Source organism: Hypomesus transpacificus, chromosome 8, assembly GCF_021917145.1.
Source record: "Hypomesus transpacificus isolate Combined female chromosome 8, fHypTra1, whole genome shotgun sequence".
Lineage (NCBI taxonomy): Eukaryota > Metazoa > Chordata > Actinopteri > Osmeriformes > Osmeridae > Hypomesus > Hypomesus transpacificus.
Genome location: NC_061067.1, coordinates 3946730 through 3966788, shown reverse-complemented (window position 1 = coordinate 3966788; position 20059 = coordinate 3946730). Strand labels below are relative to the sequence as shown.

The 20059-nt window shown below is 52.4% G+C and overlaps 1 protein-coding gene across 1 annotated transcript in view; it reads left to right on the top strand.

The window, feature by feature from the left end:
- Positions 1-18092, top strand: part of rreb1a (ras responsive element binding protein 1a) — a 34632-nt gene extending 16540 nt beyond the window's left edge. The window contains exons 2-12 of the mRNA XM_047024272.1: positions 450-566; positions 667-923; positions 2112-2201; positions 2417-2580; positions 8032-8173; positions 8445-8581; positions 10777-10966; positions 11108-13940; positions 14046-14210; positions 14426-15199; positions 15502-18092. Of these exons, the coding sequence (XP_046880228.1) occupies positions 450-566; positions 667-923; positions 2112-2201; positions 2417-2580; positions 8032-8173; positions 8445-8581; positions 10777-10966; positions 11108-13940; positions 14046-14210; positions 14426-15199; positions 15502-16733 (6101 nt within the window). The 3' untranslated portion in view covers positions 16734-18092. The remainder of the gene's footprint in view (positions 1-449; positions 567-666; positions 924-2111; positions 2202-2416; positions 2581-8031; positions 8174-8444; positions 8582-10776; positions 10967-11107; positions 13941-14045; positions 14211-14425; positions 15200-15501) is intronic.
- The last annotated feature ends 1967 nt before the right edge of the window (positions 18093-20059 follow it).

Here is a 20059-nt window from a genome sequence, read left to right as displayed (position 1 = left end):
TCTCTTCCCTTACCTCCTCTCCTCATCTTTCCCAACAGGTGTTTGGTCTATAAAACACTGTGTGTGTCTGTGTGTGTGTGTGTGTGTGTGTGTGTGTGTGTGTGTGTGTCTGTGTGTGTGTGTCTGTGTGTGTGTGTGTGGCTTCTACCAAAGAGGGTATATTATTAAACTCTTGTCCACTGGGCTTTGTGCCAAACTGTTGTCTTTCTCTGACACAAGGTCACATCCCTCTCCTAGCTTGTGTACTAACCCTCTTTCCTGCCCTGCACACTAGCTAGTACACACATGTAAGTGTACTTGGGTATACTTTGACTCTACTGTGTGACTGGCGAAGCGCAGTAGTCATGTGAACACATCATGACTCAGTTGGCTGCATTACTTCCTGGAAATGTCACATGACATGCCGGCTCACTGTGTGTGTGTGTGTTTGTGTGTGTGTGTGTGAACAGTGATGGAGACCGCTTCAGAGCGCCCAGGGGGAGGAGCCAGCAAGGAGCTGACCTCACAGGAGGCGGAGCTTTCTGTGCAACAAGAGAACTCAGACTCAACACACGATGACCTTACAGGTGTGTGTTTCTGTGAGACTGTGTGCATGTGTGTGTGTGTGTGTGTGTGTGTGTGCGTGTGTGTGAGACATGCTGGTTGTAATCCTCTCTCTCTCCCCAGGGAGCAACGGAGCCATGGAGGAGGAGGAGGAGGAGGAGGAGGAGGAGGAAGGAGGGCTGAACCGAGAGAACGGGAGGGAGGAGGTGGAAGGAGGGGACGGAGGTGTGGACCTCTCCTCCATCAACGCCATGATGACCACGGTGATGAATGCCAATCAGCTCAACGGAGTTGAAGACCCCACCTCCGCTAGCTCCACCCCCAGCAAGACCACGCCCACCAGAGCCCCGAGCATCAGCCGCAACGCTCGGAAGAACCAGGTGGAGGGAGGACACACACATACACGCACACGCACGTGCACATACACACACGGGGGGGGGGGGGGGGGGGGGGGGGGGGAGGAGAGAGAGATGAACAACTGGCTGCAGGAGAGGAACAGGAACTATTTTGACACCTGTTGACACCCTGGCACACATCCAGCTGTGTGTGTGCATGTGTGTTTGTGTGTGTGTGTGTGTCAGGATAAAGAGATGTCAAGATGTGGAAGAGCAGGTGAACCACCTCTCCTCTTCCCTCACCCACTCCTCTCCTCTCCTCTTCCCTCACCCACTCCTGTCTCTCTCATGACCCCTGCTTTAAACGAGGGGCGACAAATGGTCCTCTCCCCTCCTCCTCCCGTCCCTCCCCCTAACCCGCCTTTCCCCACCCTCCCTTCCTCCTCCCTCTCTTCTGTCAATCCTCCTTTTGTCCTCTGGCCACATGGCAAACGGAAAAGTGTGTGTGTGTGTGGGGAGGGGGGGGGGGGCAGTGGACCAAACAGGTGTCACTCAGACAAACTGTCCCAAACACACACTGAATGAGGACCTTCCTATAGTCGCGTCGCCCCTCCTGGTTCACCTGCTTCAATGTTTGAATAGCTGTGGAACAGCCGGCCTTCCTCCAGTGAGAGAGCAGGATTACAGCACGTTATCCCGCAGATTATGTCACACTATCATTTGAGGAGGAGACCTCGCTACACAGATTTAGCATCATAACGTGTGTGTGTGTGTGTGAGCGACGAGATGAGAAAAGAATCTCTGAGGTCTGGAATGTTTACATCTCTGAGGTCTGGAATGTGCCTTGCGCATTACTTCCTGTTACAGGCCTCCCAGACAGGAAAGGGAAGCGTTTCCTAGAAACGGTGTCTGTGAGTGAGAGACATAGACAGAGAAAGAGGAAAGAGGGAGAATAGTGAAATAGAAGTGTGTGTGTGTGTGTTTAGAATGCATTGCTATACCGTGGCCAGCAGTACAGTTTATGATCAGTTGTAGTGTCAACAACAAATGAGGGTGGGAGGGAAGAAAGGAGGGAAGAAAGGAGGGAGGGAGGAGGGGAGACTGGTGTCAGGTTACACCATGCTCAAGGTGAGCAAGGAAGCCCTCATACCTCTCTTACACACGCACACACACACCACAAATATATGTACTTACTTCATCTTACACCTTCTGTTTGTGTGTGTGTGTTTGCAGGATGCCAAAGATGACAGTTCAGCCTTTATCTGCCCGCTGTGTGAAAAGAACTGTATGACCCAGCACGGCCTCACCATGCACATCAGACAGGTCAGCAAGCATAGAGCCCCCTGTGGCCTGCCAGTGGTACTGGCACGGCTGTCTGCTCCACACACCACCACCATCACCTTCTCTCTGCCTCAGGACAGGCACTGCTGGACAGAAATAGTCTTTTTACTTTACTTTGTATTAACCACATCTCTCCCTCCATCCCTTCTGTCTCTTGTCCCTCCCTCCCTCCCTCCCCTCCCCTCCTCTGTGTACAGCACAACTCTGAGAACGGAGCGACCGATCACTCCTGCAGTATCTGTGGGAAGGCCCTGAGCTCCGCCTCCTCGCTGGACCGCCACATGCTGGTGCACAGTGGAGAGAGGCCCTACAAGTGCTCTGTCTGCGGACAGACGTTCACCACCAACGGCAACATGCACAGGTACGCACATAGTCTCCCTCTCTCTCCTCACCATTACCTTGTTTCTTGGCCCCTTCCTCCTCCCCTCAGTCCCCACGCGTTTGTTTGCCTTGCCCCTCCCCACCAGCCTGCTTTAGCATATAGAGCATATAGAGCATATAGAGCTGAGAATGGCCAGCAGTGCTTCCCTGCTGGGTTTCTGTGGACACTCGAGCCCTGTGGGCCCAGGTGTGTCTGCTGCCCCGCCCTGCCACATGTACAGTCCTGCCCTGACCCCTGCCCATTCAGCACTCCTGCTAGCACAGTGTAGTTATGGACCCTCTCGTGAGTCTGAAAGGAAGTTTGAATTGAACAAACAGTGCTGTCCCTGGCCCATTTACTACCACGGTCAGCATAGCACCAGCCCTGGCCCATTCACAATCATTGTTAGCATAGCGCTAAAACTAAACATCCAGTTCTGTTGTATTTGAAACCAGCATCTTCTATTAGCAACTGTGAGCCGGGGAGCTAACAGGGCCCCTTGGCCTGAATAAGAACACATCCCACTGTAGGATTTAGAGAGCTAATCTGGAAACAAACAAGTCTGTGTAAGGTAGAGAGGAGAGGGAGGGCAGGGGCGAGAGAAAGAGGGAGATATGCTGAGGGAGAGAGAGAAAAGGGGGGCAGGATAAGAAGAAAAAATATTTGTGGACAAAGCAAAATGGGGGTCTTAGGAAAATTTGGAGAGAGAGACTGAGAGAACAGATGGAAAGAGAGAGAGCGACTGAGAAGAGATGGAGAAAGAGAAGCTGAAAGAAGAGATGGAGAGAGAGACTGAGAGAAGAGATGGAGAGAGAGAAGCTGAAAGAAGAGATGGAGATGGAGAGGGAGAGGGAGAGAGAGAAAGAGAGAGAGAGACTGAGAGAAGAGATGGAAAGAGAGAGCGAGAGACTGAGAGAGGAGATGGAGAGAGAAGCTGTGGATAATGCTGAGGCCTCCTGGTGATGCCTAGTCACAGACCTACTGGTGATGTCTAGTCACAGACCTACTGGTGATGTCTAGTCACAGACCTACTGGTTATGCCTTGTAGGTTAGGGTGGGGAGGGGTGGGGGGGGACTGCAGGATAGAGATAAATGACCGGGCGTTGCCTGGTGGTCTCGTGTGTGTGTGTGTGTGTGTGTGTGTGTGTGTGTGTGTGTGTGTGCTGAGGAGGTCAGTGCCATTGGTTGCTTGTTTGAGGAAAGCAAAGCCACAGGAAGTGGGACGATGACTTGAGAACCTCTTTAACGACACACACAGATTGGGGTATCTGCTCCCAGCATGCTTGACTGATGGCAGGGTTAAACACTAACTTCCTCTTTCGTTGTTGTGGGTTGGGAGATGTGTGTGGGTGATGGAGCCTGTGTAAAGTGATTTCAGTTTAGGCCAGTGTAATAGTTGAGACATAAGTTGTTGAGCCATCTCCTTCATACGTCTCTCTCCCCCCTCTCTCTGTCTCCCTCTCCCTCTCCCTCTCCCTCTCTCTCTCCTCTCTCTCTCTCTCTCTCTCTCTCTCTCTCTCTCTCTCTCTCTCTCTCTCTCTCTCTCTCTCTCTCTCTCTCTCTCTCTCTCTCTCTCTCTCTCTCTCTCTCTCTCACTCTATCCCTCTCACTCTATCCCTCTCTCTCCATTCCTCCCCCCACCACTGGAATGAGGAGAGGTGGGTAGGATGGAATGAGAGTAGGCTGTCTGTGTGTGTGTGTCTGTGTGTGTGTGTGTGTGTTCGCTAGAGGCTGACTGGGTGTGTGTTCTTATCTGGAGTGTGCGGAACACCCTGTAGTGTCAGAAGACACTACACAGTTGGGATAGAAAAACGATACGCTCTTCGTCTGGTTCTAAGGACACTTCCAACCCTGCATGTTCTACCAGGGCTACCTTCGAGCTTGGAAACGATTCAGGCTTCTAACTGACAATGTTCCACAGCCAGAACAGTAGTCCAAGGTAGCTAGCGTAGTGTTGTGAACAGATGAACTGTGTGTGTGTGTGTGTGTGTGTCTGGCAAACAGGGGGCCATTTTGTGCCAAAGCATCACATGGAATGGAGACTGTTGTTGTGATGAGGCCGCTTGGTTGCCAAGGAGAGACATCCCATTATCCTATTATGGGCTGTGAATGGGACTAGGAGTAGAGGCATTGGATTGGCTGTTTTATTTGCATTAACTCTTCAATTGTGCACTCTGAAGTTCGGAGCACTAATAGAGTGAAGAATCGAGAGAGGTGTAAAGAGTGAGTGAGAGAGAGAGACAGAGAGGGAGAGGAGGAGGAGGGAAAAAGGGAGGAGAGAAAGAGGGAGGAGGAAAGTTGGTTGTGAGTTGGCATGTGTGCCCTTGGTGTGACATTGCTGCCGTGGCTGGGACCGTGTTCTAACTGCACAGCGCCCCCTCTGACGTCCCTGTGGAGGTGCAGGGAAACTCAATCAGGATGGGAGAGATGGGAGGGGGGAGAGAGGGAGACGAGAGACACACCTGTTGAATGTAGGAGCTAACTACAATATGTCTCAGAAATGGGCTCTGTCCATACAAACCTCATCCAGGTGGTCATTCAGTAGGTAAACACGTTAAATTATACAACAAGCATAGAAATTCACAAATAATCATGATAATTGTTGTTCTGATTGTGGGGTTGATTGTGATTGTGTGTGTTTTTTTGTGGTTTTATGGTTTTAGTGGTTTTCTGAAAATATGTTTGTCATCCTTTCTTAATAATTGAGACTTCTTAGAATGGATGATGAACCTTAGATTATACACAGCCCTGGTCTGGGACTAGTCTGGTATCAGTCTGGTATCAGTCTTATCAGGTCTCAGGTGAACAACAGCAAAAGCTCCCGCTACAAAGGGTGAGAGAGGTAAAGGGGAAGGAGGAGGGAGAGATAGTGAAAGGGAGAGGAGGGGGGTAGAGATGCCATGACAGAGAAAGAGACACAGAGAGTGATGGTGAGAGAGAGAGAAGAGGGGTGGAGGGAGTGATGGTGAGAGAGAAAGAGGAGTTTGGTTTCATCCAACCACATTGCGCTGACTCAGCACCTTTGCTCTTCTCTGATTGGTTGGTCTGGGGCTCAGAGTCCACCAGCCGGGACATGGCTGCATTCCATTCCTGAAAGAATTCTGACCTTGGTCCCTTGTTTCCTTCTCTCACTCGAGGGTGACGGGCTGTTAACGGCAAACCTTTTTCACCCATCCAGATGTCTCAGGATTATTGAAAAGAGAAGGAGGGTAGTGAAGGAACAGAGGAGTAATGAAGGAGACAGGTTAGGGAGCAGGCTGCCTGTGTTGTAGTGTGTCCTTAGGCCCATGTGCTGTCAGGCCCCCTGTATGGGCGTCCAGAGAACTGCCTGCTATTAATATCCATCTGAGTGAAAACTGAGACCTACGATACAAGCACTGTCTGACCTTTACTCTCACGCTCAGAGTTTACACTCTGTCACACACACATACATCTGACACACACACACACATTCAAACACTCGTCACATACACTCATATGCACCCACAAACTCACACAGAAATGTGTATATTTTAGACATGCCCTAAACGGAGAGAAGCTCACTCAAGACCCAAGGTTCTCCAACCTGGCAACCCGTCATGCACAACTCAAACCCTAGCATCAGTGTGTGAACACCAATAGAATAGCACACATATGTGTTAGGTGTACACCATTCTCACACACACAACTATTACTACAGCTGTTTCTCTCTCACACACACATTAACCCCCCCACCCACACACACACAATGCTTCATGTTTGATTGCTGATACAGGACTATGTGAGGGGGAGGATATGCTGATGTTTTTGCCGGAGTCTTTGTCCTTCTCCCCCCCCCCCCGTCACACACACTCTCACACACACACCTCCTTAAATCAACTGATGGCATTTGACCTTTCACCAGAGAGAAAAGTTGAGAAAAGGAGACGAGGGGGGAGGGGAATGAGAGTGACCCTTTCAATACACACACACTCACACATATATATGCACACAGGTTAAATGAATCAAAGCATCTGTTCCTTCATAGATGGGTGTTTTCTGACTTCATCAGGGCCTATCTCCTTTCCTTCCATCCTCCTCCCCTTTCCTCCCCCACTCCCTCTTCTCCCAACCATACGTTTTCCGCTCCCCCCCTCCCCCTTCCTCCCTCTTCTTCCTCCCCTCCCCTCTCATATGACATCTTGTCTCGCCTCAAAGATGTAGTGCAGAACTCTCTCAACTACTCAACTATCTCTCTCTCTCTCTCTCTCTCTCTCTCTCTCTCTCTCTCTCTCTCTCTCTCTCTCTCTCTCTCTCTGCCTCATGCCCCCTCCATTCCTTCATAGAGTGTCTTTTCACTTTGGTGTGAGGAGAAAGAAGGCGGAGAAGGAGGAGGGGGGAATGCAGCTAGCAGCAGATGGTTCTCTTCACTCTCCAGTCTAGTTGTCTGATTGTCAGAGTTGTAAACCGACAACATAGACAGATACTGAGTAAGAGGAAGTGTTTTTAGAGAGTTTGGTTACATGAACATGGAGTCACCTCCATCTTGAAGGAAATGTTTCTTCTCCCGGAAACTTGTGTTCCTGAGTCCCCTCCCCCCTGTGACTCATCCACCAATAGGCTCCTGCCCCCTGGCCTGTGGAGATGCCATCATGGTGGTGATCGCCACGGTGATGGAGATGACTTCCTTTCTCTCTCGCTCTCTCATTCACTCTCTCTCTCACTCTCTCGCTCAGCCCAATGTCCTTATATGGTCATGCTGAGTCGGCTGGATAATTACAGCAACCTAAACACTATTACAGTGTGTGTGTGTGTGTGCGCTCGCCTGATGACCAGTTCCCTGAGGGAAGCCCAGGGATTCCCCCACTCTGTCTCATATGTTCCTGGATAATCATCCACGATAGACCTGAGCCTCTCCCAACCTGGCAACCCTTCATAGAGTAGCTCTATACCCACTTGGCAACCCCCCAACCGCCTGCAAGAACCCCATCACATTTTTGGGGGTGAATCATGATTTAATTAGATTTCTCCAAGAAATGATCCGAGTTCTCTCTTCAAGCTGTGTATCATCATTGGCCTTGCTCTTATTCATTATTATCAATCTCTGTTTGTCTCTCTCCATCTTCTTCCTTTCATCTCTGTTTGTCTCCCTCCATCTTCTTCCTTCCATCTCTGTTTGTCTCCCTCCATCTTCTTCCTTCCATCTCTGTTTGTCTCCCTCCATCTTCTTCCTTCCATCTCTGTTTGTCTCCCTCCATCTTCTTCCTTCCATCTCTGTTTGTCTCCCTCCATCTTCTTCCTTCCATCTCTGTTTGTCTCCCTCCATCTTCTTCCTTCCATCTCTGTTTGTCTCCCTCCATCTTCTTCCTTCCATCTCTGTTTGTCTCCCTCCATCTTCTTCCTTCCATCTCTGTTTGTCTCCCTCCATCTTCTTCCTTCCATCTCTGTTTGTCTCCCTCCATCTTCTTCCTTCCATCTCTGTTTGTCTCCCAGACATATGAAGATCCATGACAAGGACCCAGTCAGCGCGTTACCCATAAGCCCCCCCTCGCCCACTAAACGTAGACGACCGTCCGCAAAGAGGAAGTCAGGGCTGGAGGAGGAACTGGAGAGAGACGAGCCACCTAGTAAAAAGGTAACACACACACTCACGTGAACACTCACATGAGCACACATCAACACTCACAGACCTCACACGCACAGACACGCAATCTCACACACATTCTCACACAAAGTTTATTCTCAGCTGGAGGAATTTGATGTCACCGTACACACATCATAGCTACCCTCCAGATGCTGGGGAGAGTCTGGGCTCCAGACACCCAGGCCAGCGTGCGTGTGTCCTAGCCCGGGGAGGTGCTCTGTCTATGGGGTGAGGTTGATGTGACGGTGGTGTGTGTGTCCAGGTGCTGGAGGAGAGCCTGCTGGAGGACCTTGCCCGAGGAGAGGAGGAGCCAGTGCCCTGTCCCATCTGCTTCAAGAACTTCAGCTGCAAATATGACCTGGAGAACCACATGGACACACACCCCGACACCACTCTCAGGTAGGGGAGGTACACACACACACACACACGCACACACCTTAGGTAGGAGAGGTTCTCACACACACACAAACACACACAGAGATGCCATGCACGAATACCGACACACACTCACACACGCAAGGGCTGATTGATGGAGCTGTTGGCTGAGTTTATGTCCTGAAGGTCATAGTTTAACCCAGGTTCTCCAGGATTAGATGCAGACTGACCTTTTGCCTCAGACTTCTGACATGGTCCTACATCTGGTCCTCAGATAGACAAGTTAACGCTAGCTCCTGAAATGCTAATTCTAGCTACACCTAAACTTGCAGTGCTAACATTACCTACACCAGAACCTACTATGCTAATCCTAACTACATCAAAGCCGGTCATGAGAAAGCTTGACATGCTAAAGCTAGTCCTCCTACTGCTAGCTATGCTAAAAAGAATTAAACTCTAGGCTGTCGAAGCCTGGTTAGCTCTGGTTCAGGTCAGTAAGGTCAGTCAAGGAGCTGCATTCCTGGGCTGAGAACCCCCCTGGCTCCTGCTATAGGCTGAGGATGGAGGGAGGGAGGGGAAGATGGAGGGAGGAGAGAGAAGGATAAAGGAACGGCAGAGGGAGGGTGGGAGGGAGGGCAGAAAGAAAAGGATGAAGGGAGGCAGGATAAAGGAGTGTGGGAGGGAGGGAGGGAAGGGAGGGGGCTTAATAAGTCACAGAGGGGGAGTCTTCAGGACATGGCCCGCACTGGGGTGGGGAGGACGTTACCATGGAGACAGCACACACAGTGCAAAGGGGTAGCCATGGTGATGCATCTCCGACGCCACAAAACTTTGTCCAATGCCTTGCTCGCCGAACCATAAGTCACGCAGCTAGCTGGCTATTCGTTTTCAAGATGGATAGATTAAGTATGAGGAAAGAGAAAGAGGAGAGGAGGAGAGAGAGGAAGAGAGAAGGATGCTGTGTTTCGCGGGGCAACAGTTTATCTCGTTATTGGGGGAAGTGGTTTGTATTTAGCTGTAATCCTGGTTAATCAGGGAGCCAGAACTCTAAGAGGATCTCAGCTTCTCTGACCACAGGAGACTGGAGACCTACACGCACACACACACTTGCATAGATACTCACACAACACAAAAGCACACACACATACAAACCTGCGCATGCACACGCACACACGTATGCAGTAGTTTCTCTCCAGGAAGGAGGTATTTTCTCTGGGCAAGAGCCAAACTCTGGTATTAGGCAGTGCTCACAGTCCCGTGTGAGACACACACACACACACACACACACAGAGGCTTGTAGGCAGAGCCGAACACAGAGTACCTGGCACACACAGGCACACTCAGACTGGTCCAGTCACAGAGGTGTGAAGCCACGGGGCTGGGAGGGGGAGAGGAGAGGGATGATGGGGAGGGGGAGAGGGATGATGGGGAGGGGGAGAAGAGAGGGATGATGGGGAGGGGGAGAGGGATGATGGGGAGGGGGAGAGGGATGATGGGGAGGGGGAGAGGGATGATGGGGAGGGGGAGAAGAGAGGGATGATGGGGAGGGGGAGAAGAGAGGGATGATGGGGAGGGGGAGAAGAGAGGGATGATGGGGAGGGGGAGAGGGATGATGGGGAGGGGGAGAAGAGAGGGATGATGGGGAGGGAGGAAGGGAGGGAGTGAAGGAGGGTGGGAGTAAAGGAGGGAGGGCAGGAGGGAGGGAGTGAAGCAAGATGTATCGTTAAATATTAGGGAGGAGAGAAGGGGGGGGGATGTAAAGATGTAAAGATGGAGGAGAGATGGAGATGATAAAAAGAGGTTACAGAGACAGGGGTGGAGGTGGGTGATTAGTGTGTGTGTGCGTGATTTTGTTAAAGCTGTGTGTAATCTCCTCAGACGCCTTGTCAGAGCGCTGTGGAGGGTGGGGGGGTTAGAATAGGTGCAGGGTAAATGTGTGTGTGTGTGTGTGTGCACGCACGTATTGGCTTGTGTGTTGTTGGTGTGTGTGTTGATAAGAGGCTGGCTGTGACAGACAGAGAGCAGCTGTCTCTTCTCAGCGCCTAACGAGTCTCAAACCAGCACTGACATAGGCCACTGTGGGGTTATCACACACACACACATGCTCACACACTCTCTCTCACACACACACTGACACAAACTCAGTTCATGTAAAAAATAAAAAACTGTGTCACCATGTTCCCAGGGTGTTAAGGTCAATGCTGCCCCCCTGTGTCTAGGTGTGACTTGTGTTGCATCTCGTTCCGTACCCACCGCGGCATGCTGCGCCACAACGCCGCCATCCACAAACTGCTGCCCTCTGACCCCAGCGGACACCCATTCATCCAGAACAACCCCTCCATCCCCACCGGGTTCAATGATCTGGCTTTCATCGACTTCTCCTGCCGCAAGTTTCCCCACATTGCACAGGTATTACATACACACACACACACACACACAGACAAGTGTGAACTCGCGTGCGCACACACACACGCTGTTACTGAAGATGCATTCAGTTGAATTACTGTTGGCCTCATATTCCTGTACTTGTCCCCCTCCTCCTCCTCCCAGGTGTGGTGTGAGACTAACCTGCGACGCTGCACCTCCAAATTCCACCGCTTTGTCTGCGAGTCATGTGACAAGGCCTTCCCCCTCCGCTCCGCTCTCAACCTCCACAAGACCACCACCCACCAGCAGGAACCTACTGCCCCCGCCCCCGCCCCTGCTCCTGCCATAACTACCCCAGCCACTCATGACGCTAGTGAGACCTCCGACCCGGAAGTGCCCTCAGCAGAGGGCCTGCCCCCTCAGCAGGCCAACTTCATGTCATCCCTGGGGCTGCAGCACGTGTCACAGGTTAAGCCCCTCCCCTCGGAGGAGGCTGAGCGGCAGGCTCAGCTGGACAGCATCAAGGTGATCCACGTGGAGCCCCCCCTCTCCTCCCTGCCCCAAGAGGCTGCAGCAGCATACCTTGGGGGCCTGGAGGGGCTGGGGGGCCTAGCGGGGCTGGGGGGCCTGGCGGGGCTGGGGGGCCTGGCTGGGCTGGGGATGCCTCTCCTGGAGGCTGTGGCCTCCTCGTCCTCCTCCTTCCAGGCCATGTCCCAGAGGGAGGCCCTCAGCCTGCTCTCCCTGCAGCCCTTCCAGGGGGGCTTCCTCCTGCAGCCAGACGGGAGTGCCGTGGCCAAGCCTGTCCGTGGAGAGGGCGGGATCATGGAGCTGGCTGACATACAGCAGATCCTCAAGGTGGCTGCCGCCGCGCCCAATCAGATGGGGCTCCTCCCACCGCTGGCGAAGGCGCCGGGATACAGTGGGGGGCCCCCCCCGGGTCATGGTCAGAAGGCCATGCCCCCCCTTAAGCCCAAGCCCCTGGTGACCCCTCGCTCCAGCCTGATGGCCTCCACGCCGCCCCCTCTCCAGAGCACCCAGCTGGCCTCCCTGGGCTGCATCAGCCCCAGCCTGCCCCCACCCACCCCCAGCCACCTCCACAAGACCCCCCGTCAGACCTCCTCCTCCTCTTCCTCCACCTCCTCCCTCGGAGGACAGATGGAGGCAGAGTGCATGGGCGACGCCCACATGCCGGCCGACTTGACCGAGGCGCAGATCAAACTGGAGGAGGCGGGGGGCCCGGGCGGAGCGGGCGGAGCCGGGAAGAAGGCGGGTGGCGGAAAAGGCGCGGGAGGAGGAGGAGCCAAAGCCATGTACCCGTGCCGCTTCTGCGACCAGGTGTTTGCCTACTCCGGGGTCCTGCAGGCCCACATGCGCTACCACCTGGGCATCCTGCCGCACCAGTGCAACATTTGCGACTACGTGGCGCCCGACAAGGCCACGCTGATCCGCCACCTGCGCACGCACAGCGGCGAGCGCCCCTACGTCTGCCGCGTCTGCCACTACCCCTTCACCGTCAAGGCCAACTGTGAGCGCCACCTGAGGAAGAAGCACGCCAAGAACTCCAGGAAGGAGATCGAGAAGAACATCAAGTACGTCACCGCCACGTCCGGGCCCGGCGGCAACGTCACCACCACCACCACCCAGGAAGCCCTGGAGCTGGGCTCGTCGGGCGAGACGCTGTGCAGGTTCTGTGGCGAGGACCTCAAGACGTACCGGGCGCTCCAGATCCACCTGAGGACCCACAACGGCTGCCAGAGGAAGCCGTTCGAGTGTCGCCGCTGCGGAGCAGCGTTCCTGGCCAAGAGGAACTGCATCCACCACCTCCTCAAGCAGCACCCGGAGGTCCAGGAGAGGGAGATAGAGGAGCACATCGCCACCCTCATGCCCGCTGCCACCACTGGCACCACACCGGTCCCCAACGGCCTCCCCCCAGCCCCCACCTCCTCCTCCTCCCTGCACTCCTCCCTGCCGGCGGTGAAGGTGGAGGACCTGAGCGTGTACCAGGTGCCGGGGGTGCTGGACCAGCCCCTGGACTTCTCCAACAAGAGAGGAGGTGGAGGCGGGGGGAGCGAGGGCAGCAGTCTGGCTGGCAGCCTGTCAGAGTCTCCTGGGATCAAGATGGAGGCCCTGTCCCCCTGCTTTGACGCTCCGCTGGACCAGCCCATCGACCTGTCCATCCCCAAACACCCCAGAAAGAAGCTGCGCATCGAGGCCCCCTCGGGAGGGGACCGGAGGGACATCAAGATGGAGCAGAGCTCCCACAGTATCCTGGAGCTCCAGCAGCAGGGGGGGGATGACAGAACAGCCCCCCAGCCCGGCTGTTACCAGCACCCCCTCAACACCAGCCTGATCGCCTCTGGACGAGGCCCCCGACTCAAACCTCTGCTGCCTAAACCAGCATCATCATCCTCGAAGGAGCCTACTCCCCTGGCCTCCATCGCTCAGATCATCTCCTCTGTGTCCGGACCTCCAGCTCTTCTGAAGAGAGAGGCCAGTCTGGACACCAAGCTGCCCAGCGGCCTCACCCCTATCCTGGCCACCGAGGCGGCTGAGCTCCATGGCGGAGGGCTGGAGAATCCTGACCGAGCAGCAGCCCCAGGCGAGGATAGCATCCAGCCACCAGAGGGCCCCGCTGCCAAAAAGAGAGGCAGGAAGAAGAGCAGCCACGTGGGACGGCCCCCTGCGTCCGCACACCCCAAGCCTGAGCCTGGCATCAACACTGGCAGCGGCATCGACTTGGAGTCCAGCGGCGAGTTTGCCAGTGTGGAGAAGATGCTGGCGACCACCGACACTAATAAGTTCAGCCCCTACCTGCAGACCGGCATAGGGGAGCATGTAGGCCGGAGGGAGGGAGGAGAGGAGAAGGAGGGGCATGAGGAGAGTAAGCGCTCTCCAGGGGCAACGAAAGGAAAGAAGAACGCCTACTCCAACTCTGTCCAGAAGATGACCTGCCCCTTCTGCCCGCGAGTCTTCCCCTGGGCTAGCTCTCTACAGAGACACATGCTCACACACACAGGTGAGACTTGCGCGTGCGCGCGCACACACACACAGAAAAGTGGGATTGTTGCTACACACACACCCGCATGCTTGACACTAACGTTGTTGTCGTTTTGTTTCCCAGGCCAGAAGCCATACCCGTGTCCCAAGTGCGACGCTTTCTTCTCTACCAAGTCCAACTGTGAGCGCCACCTGCTGAGGAAACACGGCGTCACCAACCGCTCGCTGCGACGCAACGGCGCCGTGGGCAAGGGCAAGGACGGGGAGGACGGCTCGCACGACAGTGGAGGTGAACACGCATGTCCACACACACTGACACACACTGACACACACGTCCACACACACACACACTCACACACACCGACACACACACTTGACACACACAGGCACATACACACACATGTACTTTCAATTACCAAACACGTGATAACACACACACGTGCGCTAACTCACGTTTTCTAAACTGGCCTTCATCGATGGCTCTTCTTCCTCTTCCTGCTTCAGAGAGCCAATCAGATGGTGAGATGGGGGGCATGGAGGCTGTGGATCTGAGCAGTGGGGAGCAAGGCCAGAGGCCAGGCTCCAGGAGCAACCTGGACCCGGGCCACGAGGCCCAGCACGGGGTAGCAGAGAGAAGAAGCGGCCCTGGTCACAGCCACAACCAGTCGAGCCTCCACACTGACGACGAGGACTCCCAAAGTAACAAGAGTCTGGACCTCAACTTCGCCAGCAAGCTCATCGACTTTAAGTTCTCCTCAGGGGGAGGGGCGGAGGGCCAGAACTCCCAGTCCTCCTCTTCCTCCTCTTCGTCGTCATCCTCGGTGGCGGGGGAGGAGCCGGAGAGAGCCGGCCAATTGCAGGAGTCGGAGGTGAAGCTCAGCTGCAAGGTGTGCAAGAAGAGCTTCCGCTACGCCGCCACGCTCGCTCGCCACGAGAGGGCACACCTGTGCGAGGGGTCGGAGGTCGGTTTCTCCCTGAACTCCTCCGCCGCCGTCACGTCCCCCGCCGAGGACGAAGAGCTGGAGGAGGACGATGAAGAGATGGAGGGAGACGGAGAGAGAGGGAGCGAGGGAGGAGAGAGCGACTCGGAGGGGGAGGACAAAGAGAAGGGGGAGAGAAGCGACGAAGAGGAGGGCGGAGCGTCAGAACCAAAGAACGGCGAGGGAGATGCCGGGGGCGGAGCCGGCAAGGCGGACAAGAGGAAGAAGATCTGCAACGTCTGCAGCAAACGCTTCTGGTCTCTGCAGGACCTCACCAGGCACATGCGCTCACACACAGGTACAATCACACAATCACGCGCCACCAGCACTCAAGTACGCGCATTTGTTCTAAGGCTTACCCAAAAACCAAAATATCTCAGAAAAATGATGCACCGGGTGCACATCGCAAAGTAAATAAGTAAAAAAATAATAATGAAAAGATGCCTATCCATATTTTTCCAGGCCTACCCGAAAATATTGTTCTGGCTACGCCCCTGGATTACACAACAGCACCACACACACAAACAGATATGCACACGCACACAGAGGTGTCTGTGCTGTTTTTGACCCTCCTCCCCTCTCTCCCCTCCTACTCCCCAGGTGAGCGTCCATACCAGTGCCAGGTGTGTGAGCGCACCTTCACCCTGAAACACAGCCTCGTCCGCCACCAGCGGATCCACCTCAAGCCGCGCAGCGCAGAGGGGATGGACGCCGGCGATGTCACCGGCTTGGACGTGGCCGACGATGAGGGCTACAGCGGGCGCTCGGGCAGCGAAGGGGAGTTCACCCCCACCAGCACCTGCCCCCCCTCGGAGAACGAGAGCGAGGGCTTGAGAGAGGAGGGGGGAGAGGGGGAGCACAGTCCACGGAAAGGGAGGCCCCGGTTTGAACCGGAAACGCCAGCCAGTGAGCCAGTGACAGAGTTTGAGCAGAGCTCGGAACCACCTTCAGAACCAGTCATGGAACCCGAGTTGGAGCCGGCTGAGCATGCTTCTGAGAGTGGGTCTGTGGAGGACGCCTTTGACCCTGCTGCAGACACACCCACTGACCCAAAACTCTCTACCGACACAAGTGTAGAACTGGCTGCAGACACAGCCGCAGAAGGTTCTGCAGACACAAGTGTAGAACTCCCTGCAGACACAGCCGCGGAAGGTTCTGCAGACACAGCTGCAGAACTCCCTGCTGACACAGTTGCAGAAGCTGCAGCTGACACAGGTGCAGAAGGTGTTGCAGACAGTGTTGCGGACACGGCTGCAGACAGTGTTGCAGCTCCAGACACGGCTGCAGACAGTGTTGCAGCTCCAGACACGATTGCAGACAGTGTTGCAGCTCCAGACACGGCTGCAGACAGTGTAACAGCTCCAGACACGGCAGCAGACAGTGTAGCAGCTCCAGACACGGCAGCAGACAGTGTTGCAGCTCCAGACACGGCTGCAGACGGTGTTGCGGACACGGCTGCAGACAGTGTTGCAGCTCCAGACACGGCTACAGACGGTGTTGCGGACACGGCTGCAGACAGTGTTGCAGCTCCAGACACGGCTGCAAACGGTGTTACAGTTTCTAAACCAGAACCCGCTCAAACACCGGAACCAGCCCCAAAGACTCTTGCTGACCCCGCCCCCCAAGCCCCAGCTGCTGGCGTGACACCGGAGAGCTCCAAAGAATCCTCATCCTCGTCCCCCATTGCTGCCCCTGAGATGGCCCCCTCTGCCCTCCCCACCCCCGACCTCCCCTCGGAAGGCTTCATCCAGGGCCTTCTGGAGATCCACGCCAGCCCCTCCCTGGAGCACATCCTACCCAGCGGGGAGCCTCCTCTGGTGGGTGTAGAGTGAGGCAGCAGCCCCCATCCTCCTGTCCTGCTTGTCCCTTATGCAGCGGAGGTCTCCTGTGGGACACCACAGTGCCATATGATGGAGGTTCTCCTCCAGGATGCAAAACTCTCTGATCCATGCAGAGAAACTTTGCCTCCAAGTGCCTTAACTACTACACCTGTGGGTTGATCAGCTGTTTTGTTGTTGTAATTTTTTGCTATATCTTTATCTACATTTACCCACCCGGAGGATCTAATTTTTTTATAGCTTTTTATGATGATGATGATGATGATTTACATAATTTTTGTCAGGGCCGGGGATCTTGCTATACTGAGATAAATTAATTATTGAATAATAAGCAATATATGGATGAGTTTAATGTTGGCTGGTGCTAAGGCTCCGTAAAATGGAGGGAGCAGCCGTCTGTGTGTGTGTGTGTGTGTGTCACCCTGTGATGGGGGCCTGAGCTATGTAACTGGAAACACACAAACACATGGAGAGGTAATCTTAGTTCTACTTCCTGATACGGTGTTGGTGTATTCTATGGAGCAACCTATTGTTCTGGTGAGGATGTTTTGTTGGCCAACATTTCAGTTAGTCAGCTTTTGGAAACATTCAAACAAGTATGAACTAATTTGATCATGCGTGTGTCTGAGCTGGGGGGGCCTGGACATCAGATGGGGATTTGAACCCAGACTAGAGAACAGACAGGCCTCAGTTGAACCTTGTTTTCTTTTATGTTTCTTTTATTTTTATTATCAGACATTCTTCTCTTTCTGATGGCTTGGCTCTTTCCCTGGACACAATATGGGCAATATTTGCCCCTGACTGTGTGTGTGTGTGACGATGTGTGTGGATCACAATCAGGATCATTCTCAGTCTGTTCTATGACAGTGTGCTATGATGGAATATTCTCACTGTGTGTTGTTGTGAGCAATTATGGTTTAATTTTACTTCACATGAACAAAAGGGCTAGGTGTGTGTGTGTGTGTGTGTGCGTGTGCATGCATTGCTCACCTGTCTGTCGCCCCCTACAGTCTGAATGAAAGTATAGAGAGATAGGGGTAAGGAGGGTTTGAGTCTTCCATACTTGTTGGCCCAGACAAGCAGGAGAAGTGAGGGTATTGGGGGTGGTGTATCAACAGTGAGGTGGAACACTAGTTAGTTGTTTTGTTTGAATCGTTTATTGTTTATTTCCTAGTCTTGTGTACTGGAACCGTGTCGCCCTGCTGCCCAAAATCTTATATTTCAAAAGGGGGTAAAATGTCCCCCAACGACACAGACAGGATTATTTTATTTTAATTTTTGATGCATCTACAGCTACATTTGCTGTATATTCTTTTTTTTTTTTTTTTTTTTTACATATATAAAGGAACCTCAGAAGTAAACAAATCAAACCTCAAGGCTCATAATGAACTGTCACCTGGGCAGAAGCAGGAGGTGGTGATTCGGCAGAGGGGCGGAGGGATACGGCGCTTAAACAGACCCTCCTCCCAGCATGCTGGAACATGGACTGCTGCAGCCTGAATGGCACTAACCAACCAACAAACTACTACTATGATGACGACGATGAACGACAATAAACAGCACACAATCATTGAGAGGAACAGAACAGAGGCGGCCTGAGGGGGTTTGTTCTGAACAGAGTATTAAAAGAGGGCAGTCCACATGCAACTTTAAGGACCACTCTGTTGTCCACACATGGCAACAGGGGAGACTAGTGGTGCATTATGGTATCGCGCCCTGGCGCTTGGACGCTGCTGTTATCGGCAGGAGAGACAGGCAGAATGCAGTAGCGATCTTGGAAACTGTTCCGTGTCCGTATGGACTCAGCTATTCGCTCCATCCCTCTCACTCTCTTTCTTTTTTTTTACTTATAATTTCCTCTGTTTGTGTGGGGGGTGGGGGCGTGTCTCCATAAGGATGCATGACATGATGGACTGGTTTTAAATGTATTTATTTGGAGCCTGAGTGAACAGTCATATAACAGAGAAGTCAGGTGAGTCAGATCCCTCAGAGACAGATATTGATCTGGGGATGTTCGTGAATTAGCAATAATCACTATTATTGATCCTAAAGCTTTATGTAGAATTGGATCTATGTCTGCGAATGGATGACTGGTGGGTCTATCATTATTTTGTTGTTCATTATTTTTAGTTTTGGCAAATAAATGATTTTCTTTCTCTCAGATATATAAAGACGTATACAACTGTGAAATCTATTGTGTTCAGTTAAAAAGGTGAGTTTATAGGTTAGGTTTTTTCTTTTTTTGCATGTTAACCGTAATTTGTTCACTTATGGATGGTTTTTGTTTATTTTCTCTATCTGTCTTTACTTAGCTCTCAGGGTCTCCATACAATTCATATTCAAATTTTTTTTTTAATTTTTTTTTTTTTACCTGAGTTGCAAAAAGTTCTTCCAAGTTGTGATTTTTGTATTTTAATGATTAAAAAAAGTCTATCAATCACTACATTTAGCACTTGACTGTGAACTCCAACCAGCAGAGCAGAGTGGTGTGTATGTTAGCTTACATGCTAGCCTCGCCCTCTTTAGCAGCATTTAACAAAGTGTATAAATACTCAGATAAGTAATTTTTTCCAGTTAATTTCTTCCTTTAATCCTTTATTTTCCTTTTCCATTGTTCACCCCCCCCCCCCCCCCCTTTACAATAAATTATCATCCGTTTCAAACTCTTTGTTTTGGAGGAGATCAAACTTTAAAACTCCTGTGACTCCAGAACAAATCACATTCTGGCCCATTTTGAAAGGGAACCTTAGAGAACATATAAAGCCGTCGCCACATCCAGCCTCTCTACCACAGAGATAGGACTGGCCCAGAGCTTGAGCTCATGTTAGCATATTTAACATCTGGTACCTAATGTTAATGTACTGTTAGCATTAGCATCTGGTACCTAATGTTAATGTACCATGTAATGGTACACTTCTCTTTTCTACAGTCCCGTCTCTCCCATAGATGGTGTATTGCAGTACATGAGTGCTTCACAAATCAGACATGTACAAAAATCTGTATGGATTAAAATTTAAAAGCAATAAAGATATATTAATGAAAGGTGTGTGAATCAAACAAGACTGGTGTCAGGTGTTTTCTGTTTCGGGTTAAACTTTTCCCTGTTTTGTATTTGGTAAAGGCTGCCACTTTGGTCTGAAAGTTGGTCAATATTTGTACACGCTCAAACCAAAATAGGTTTATAACTTAATTTAAATATATCACAAGGTTCCTACAGGTTTCAGTAAGTCAAATGTAAGAACTTTTTAAGACATTGAGACCACAAAGATTAAAATAAAATTTTAGGTAAGCATATATTTAATCGCAATTTTATTAATAAA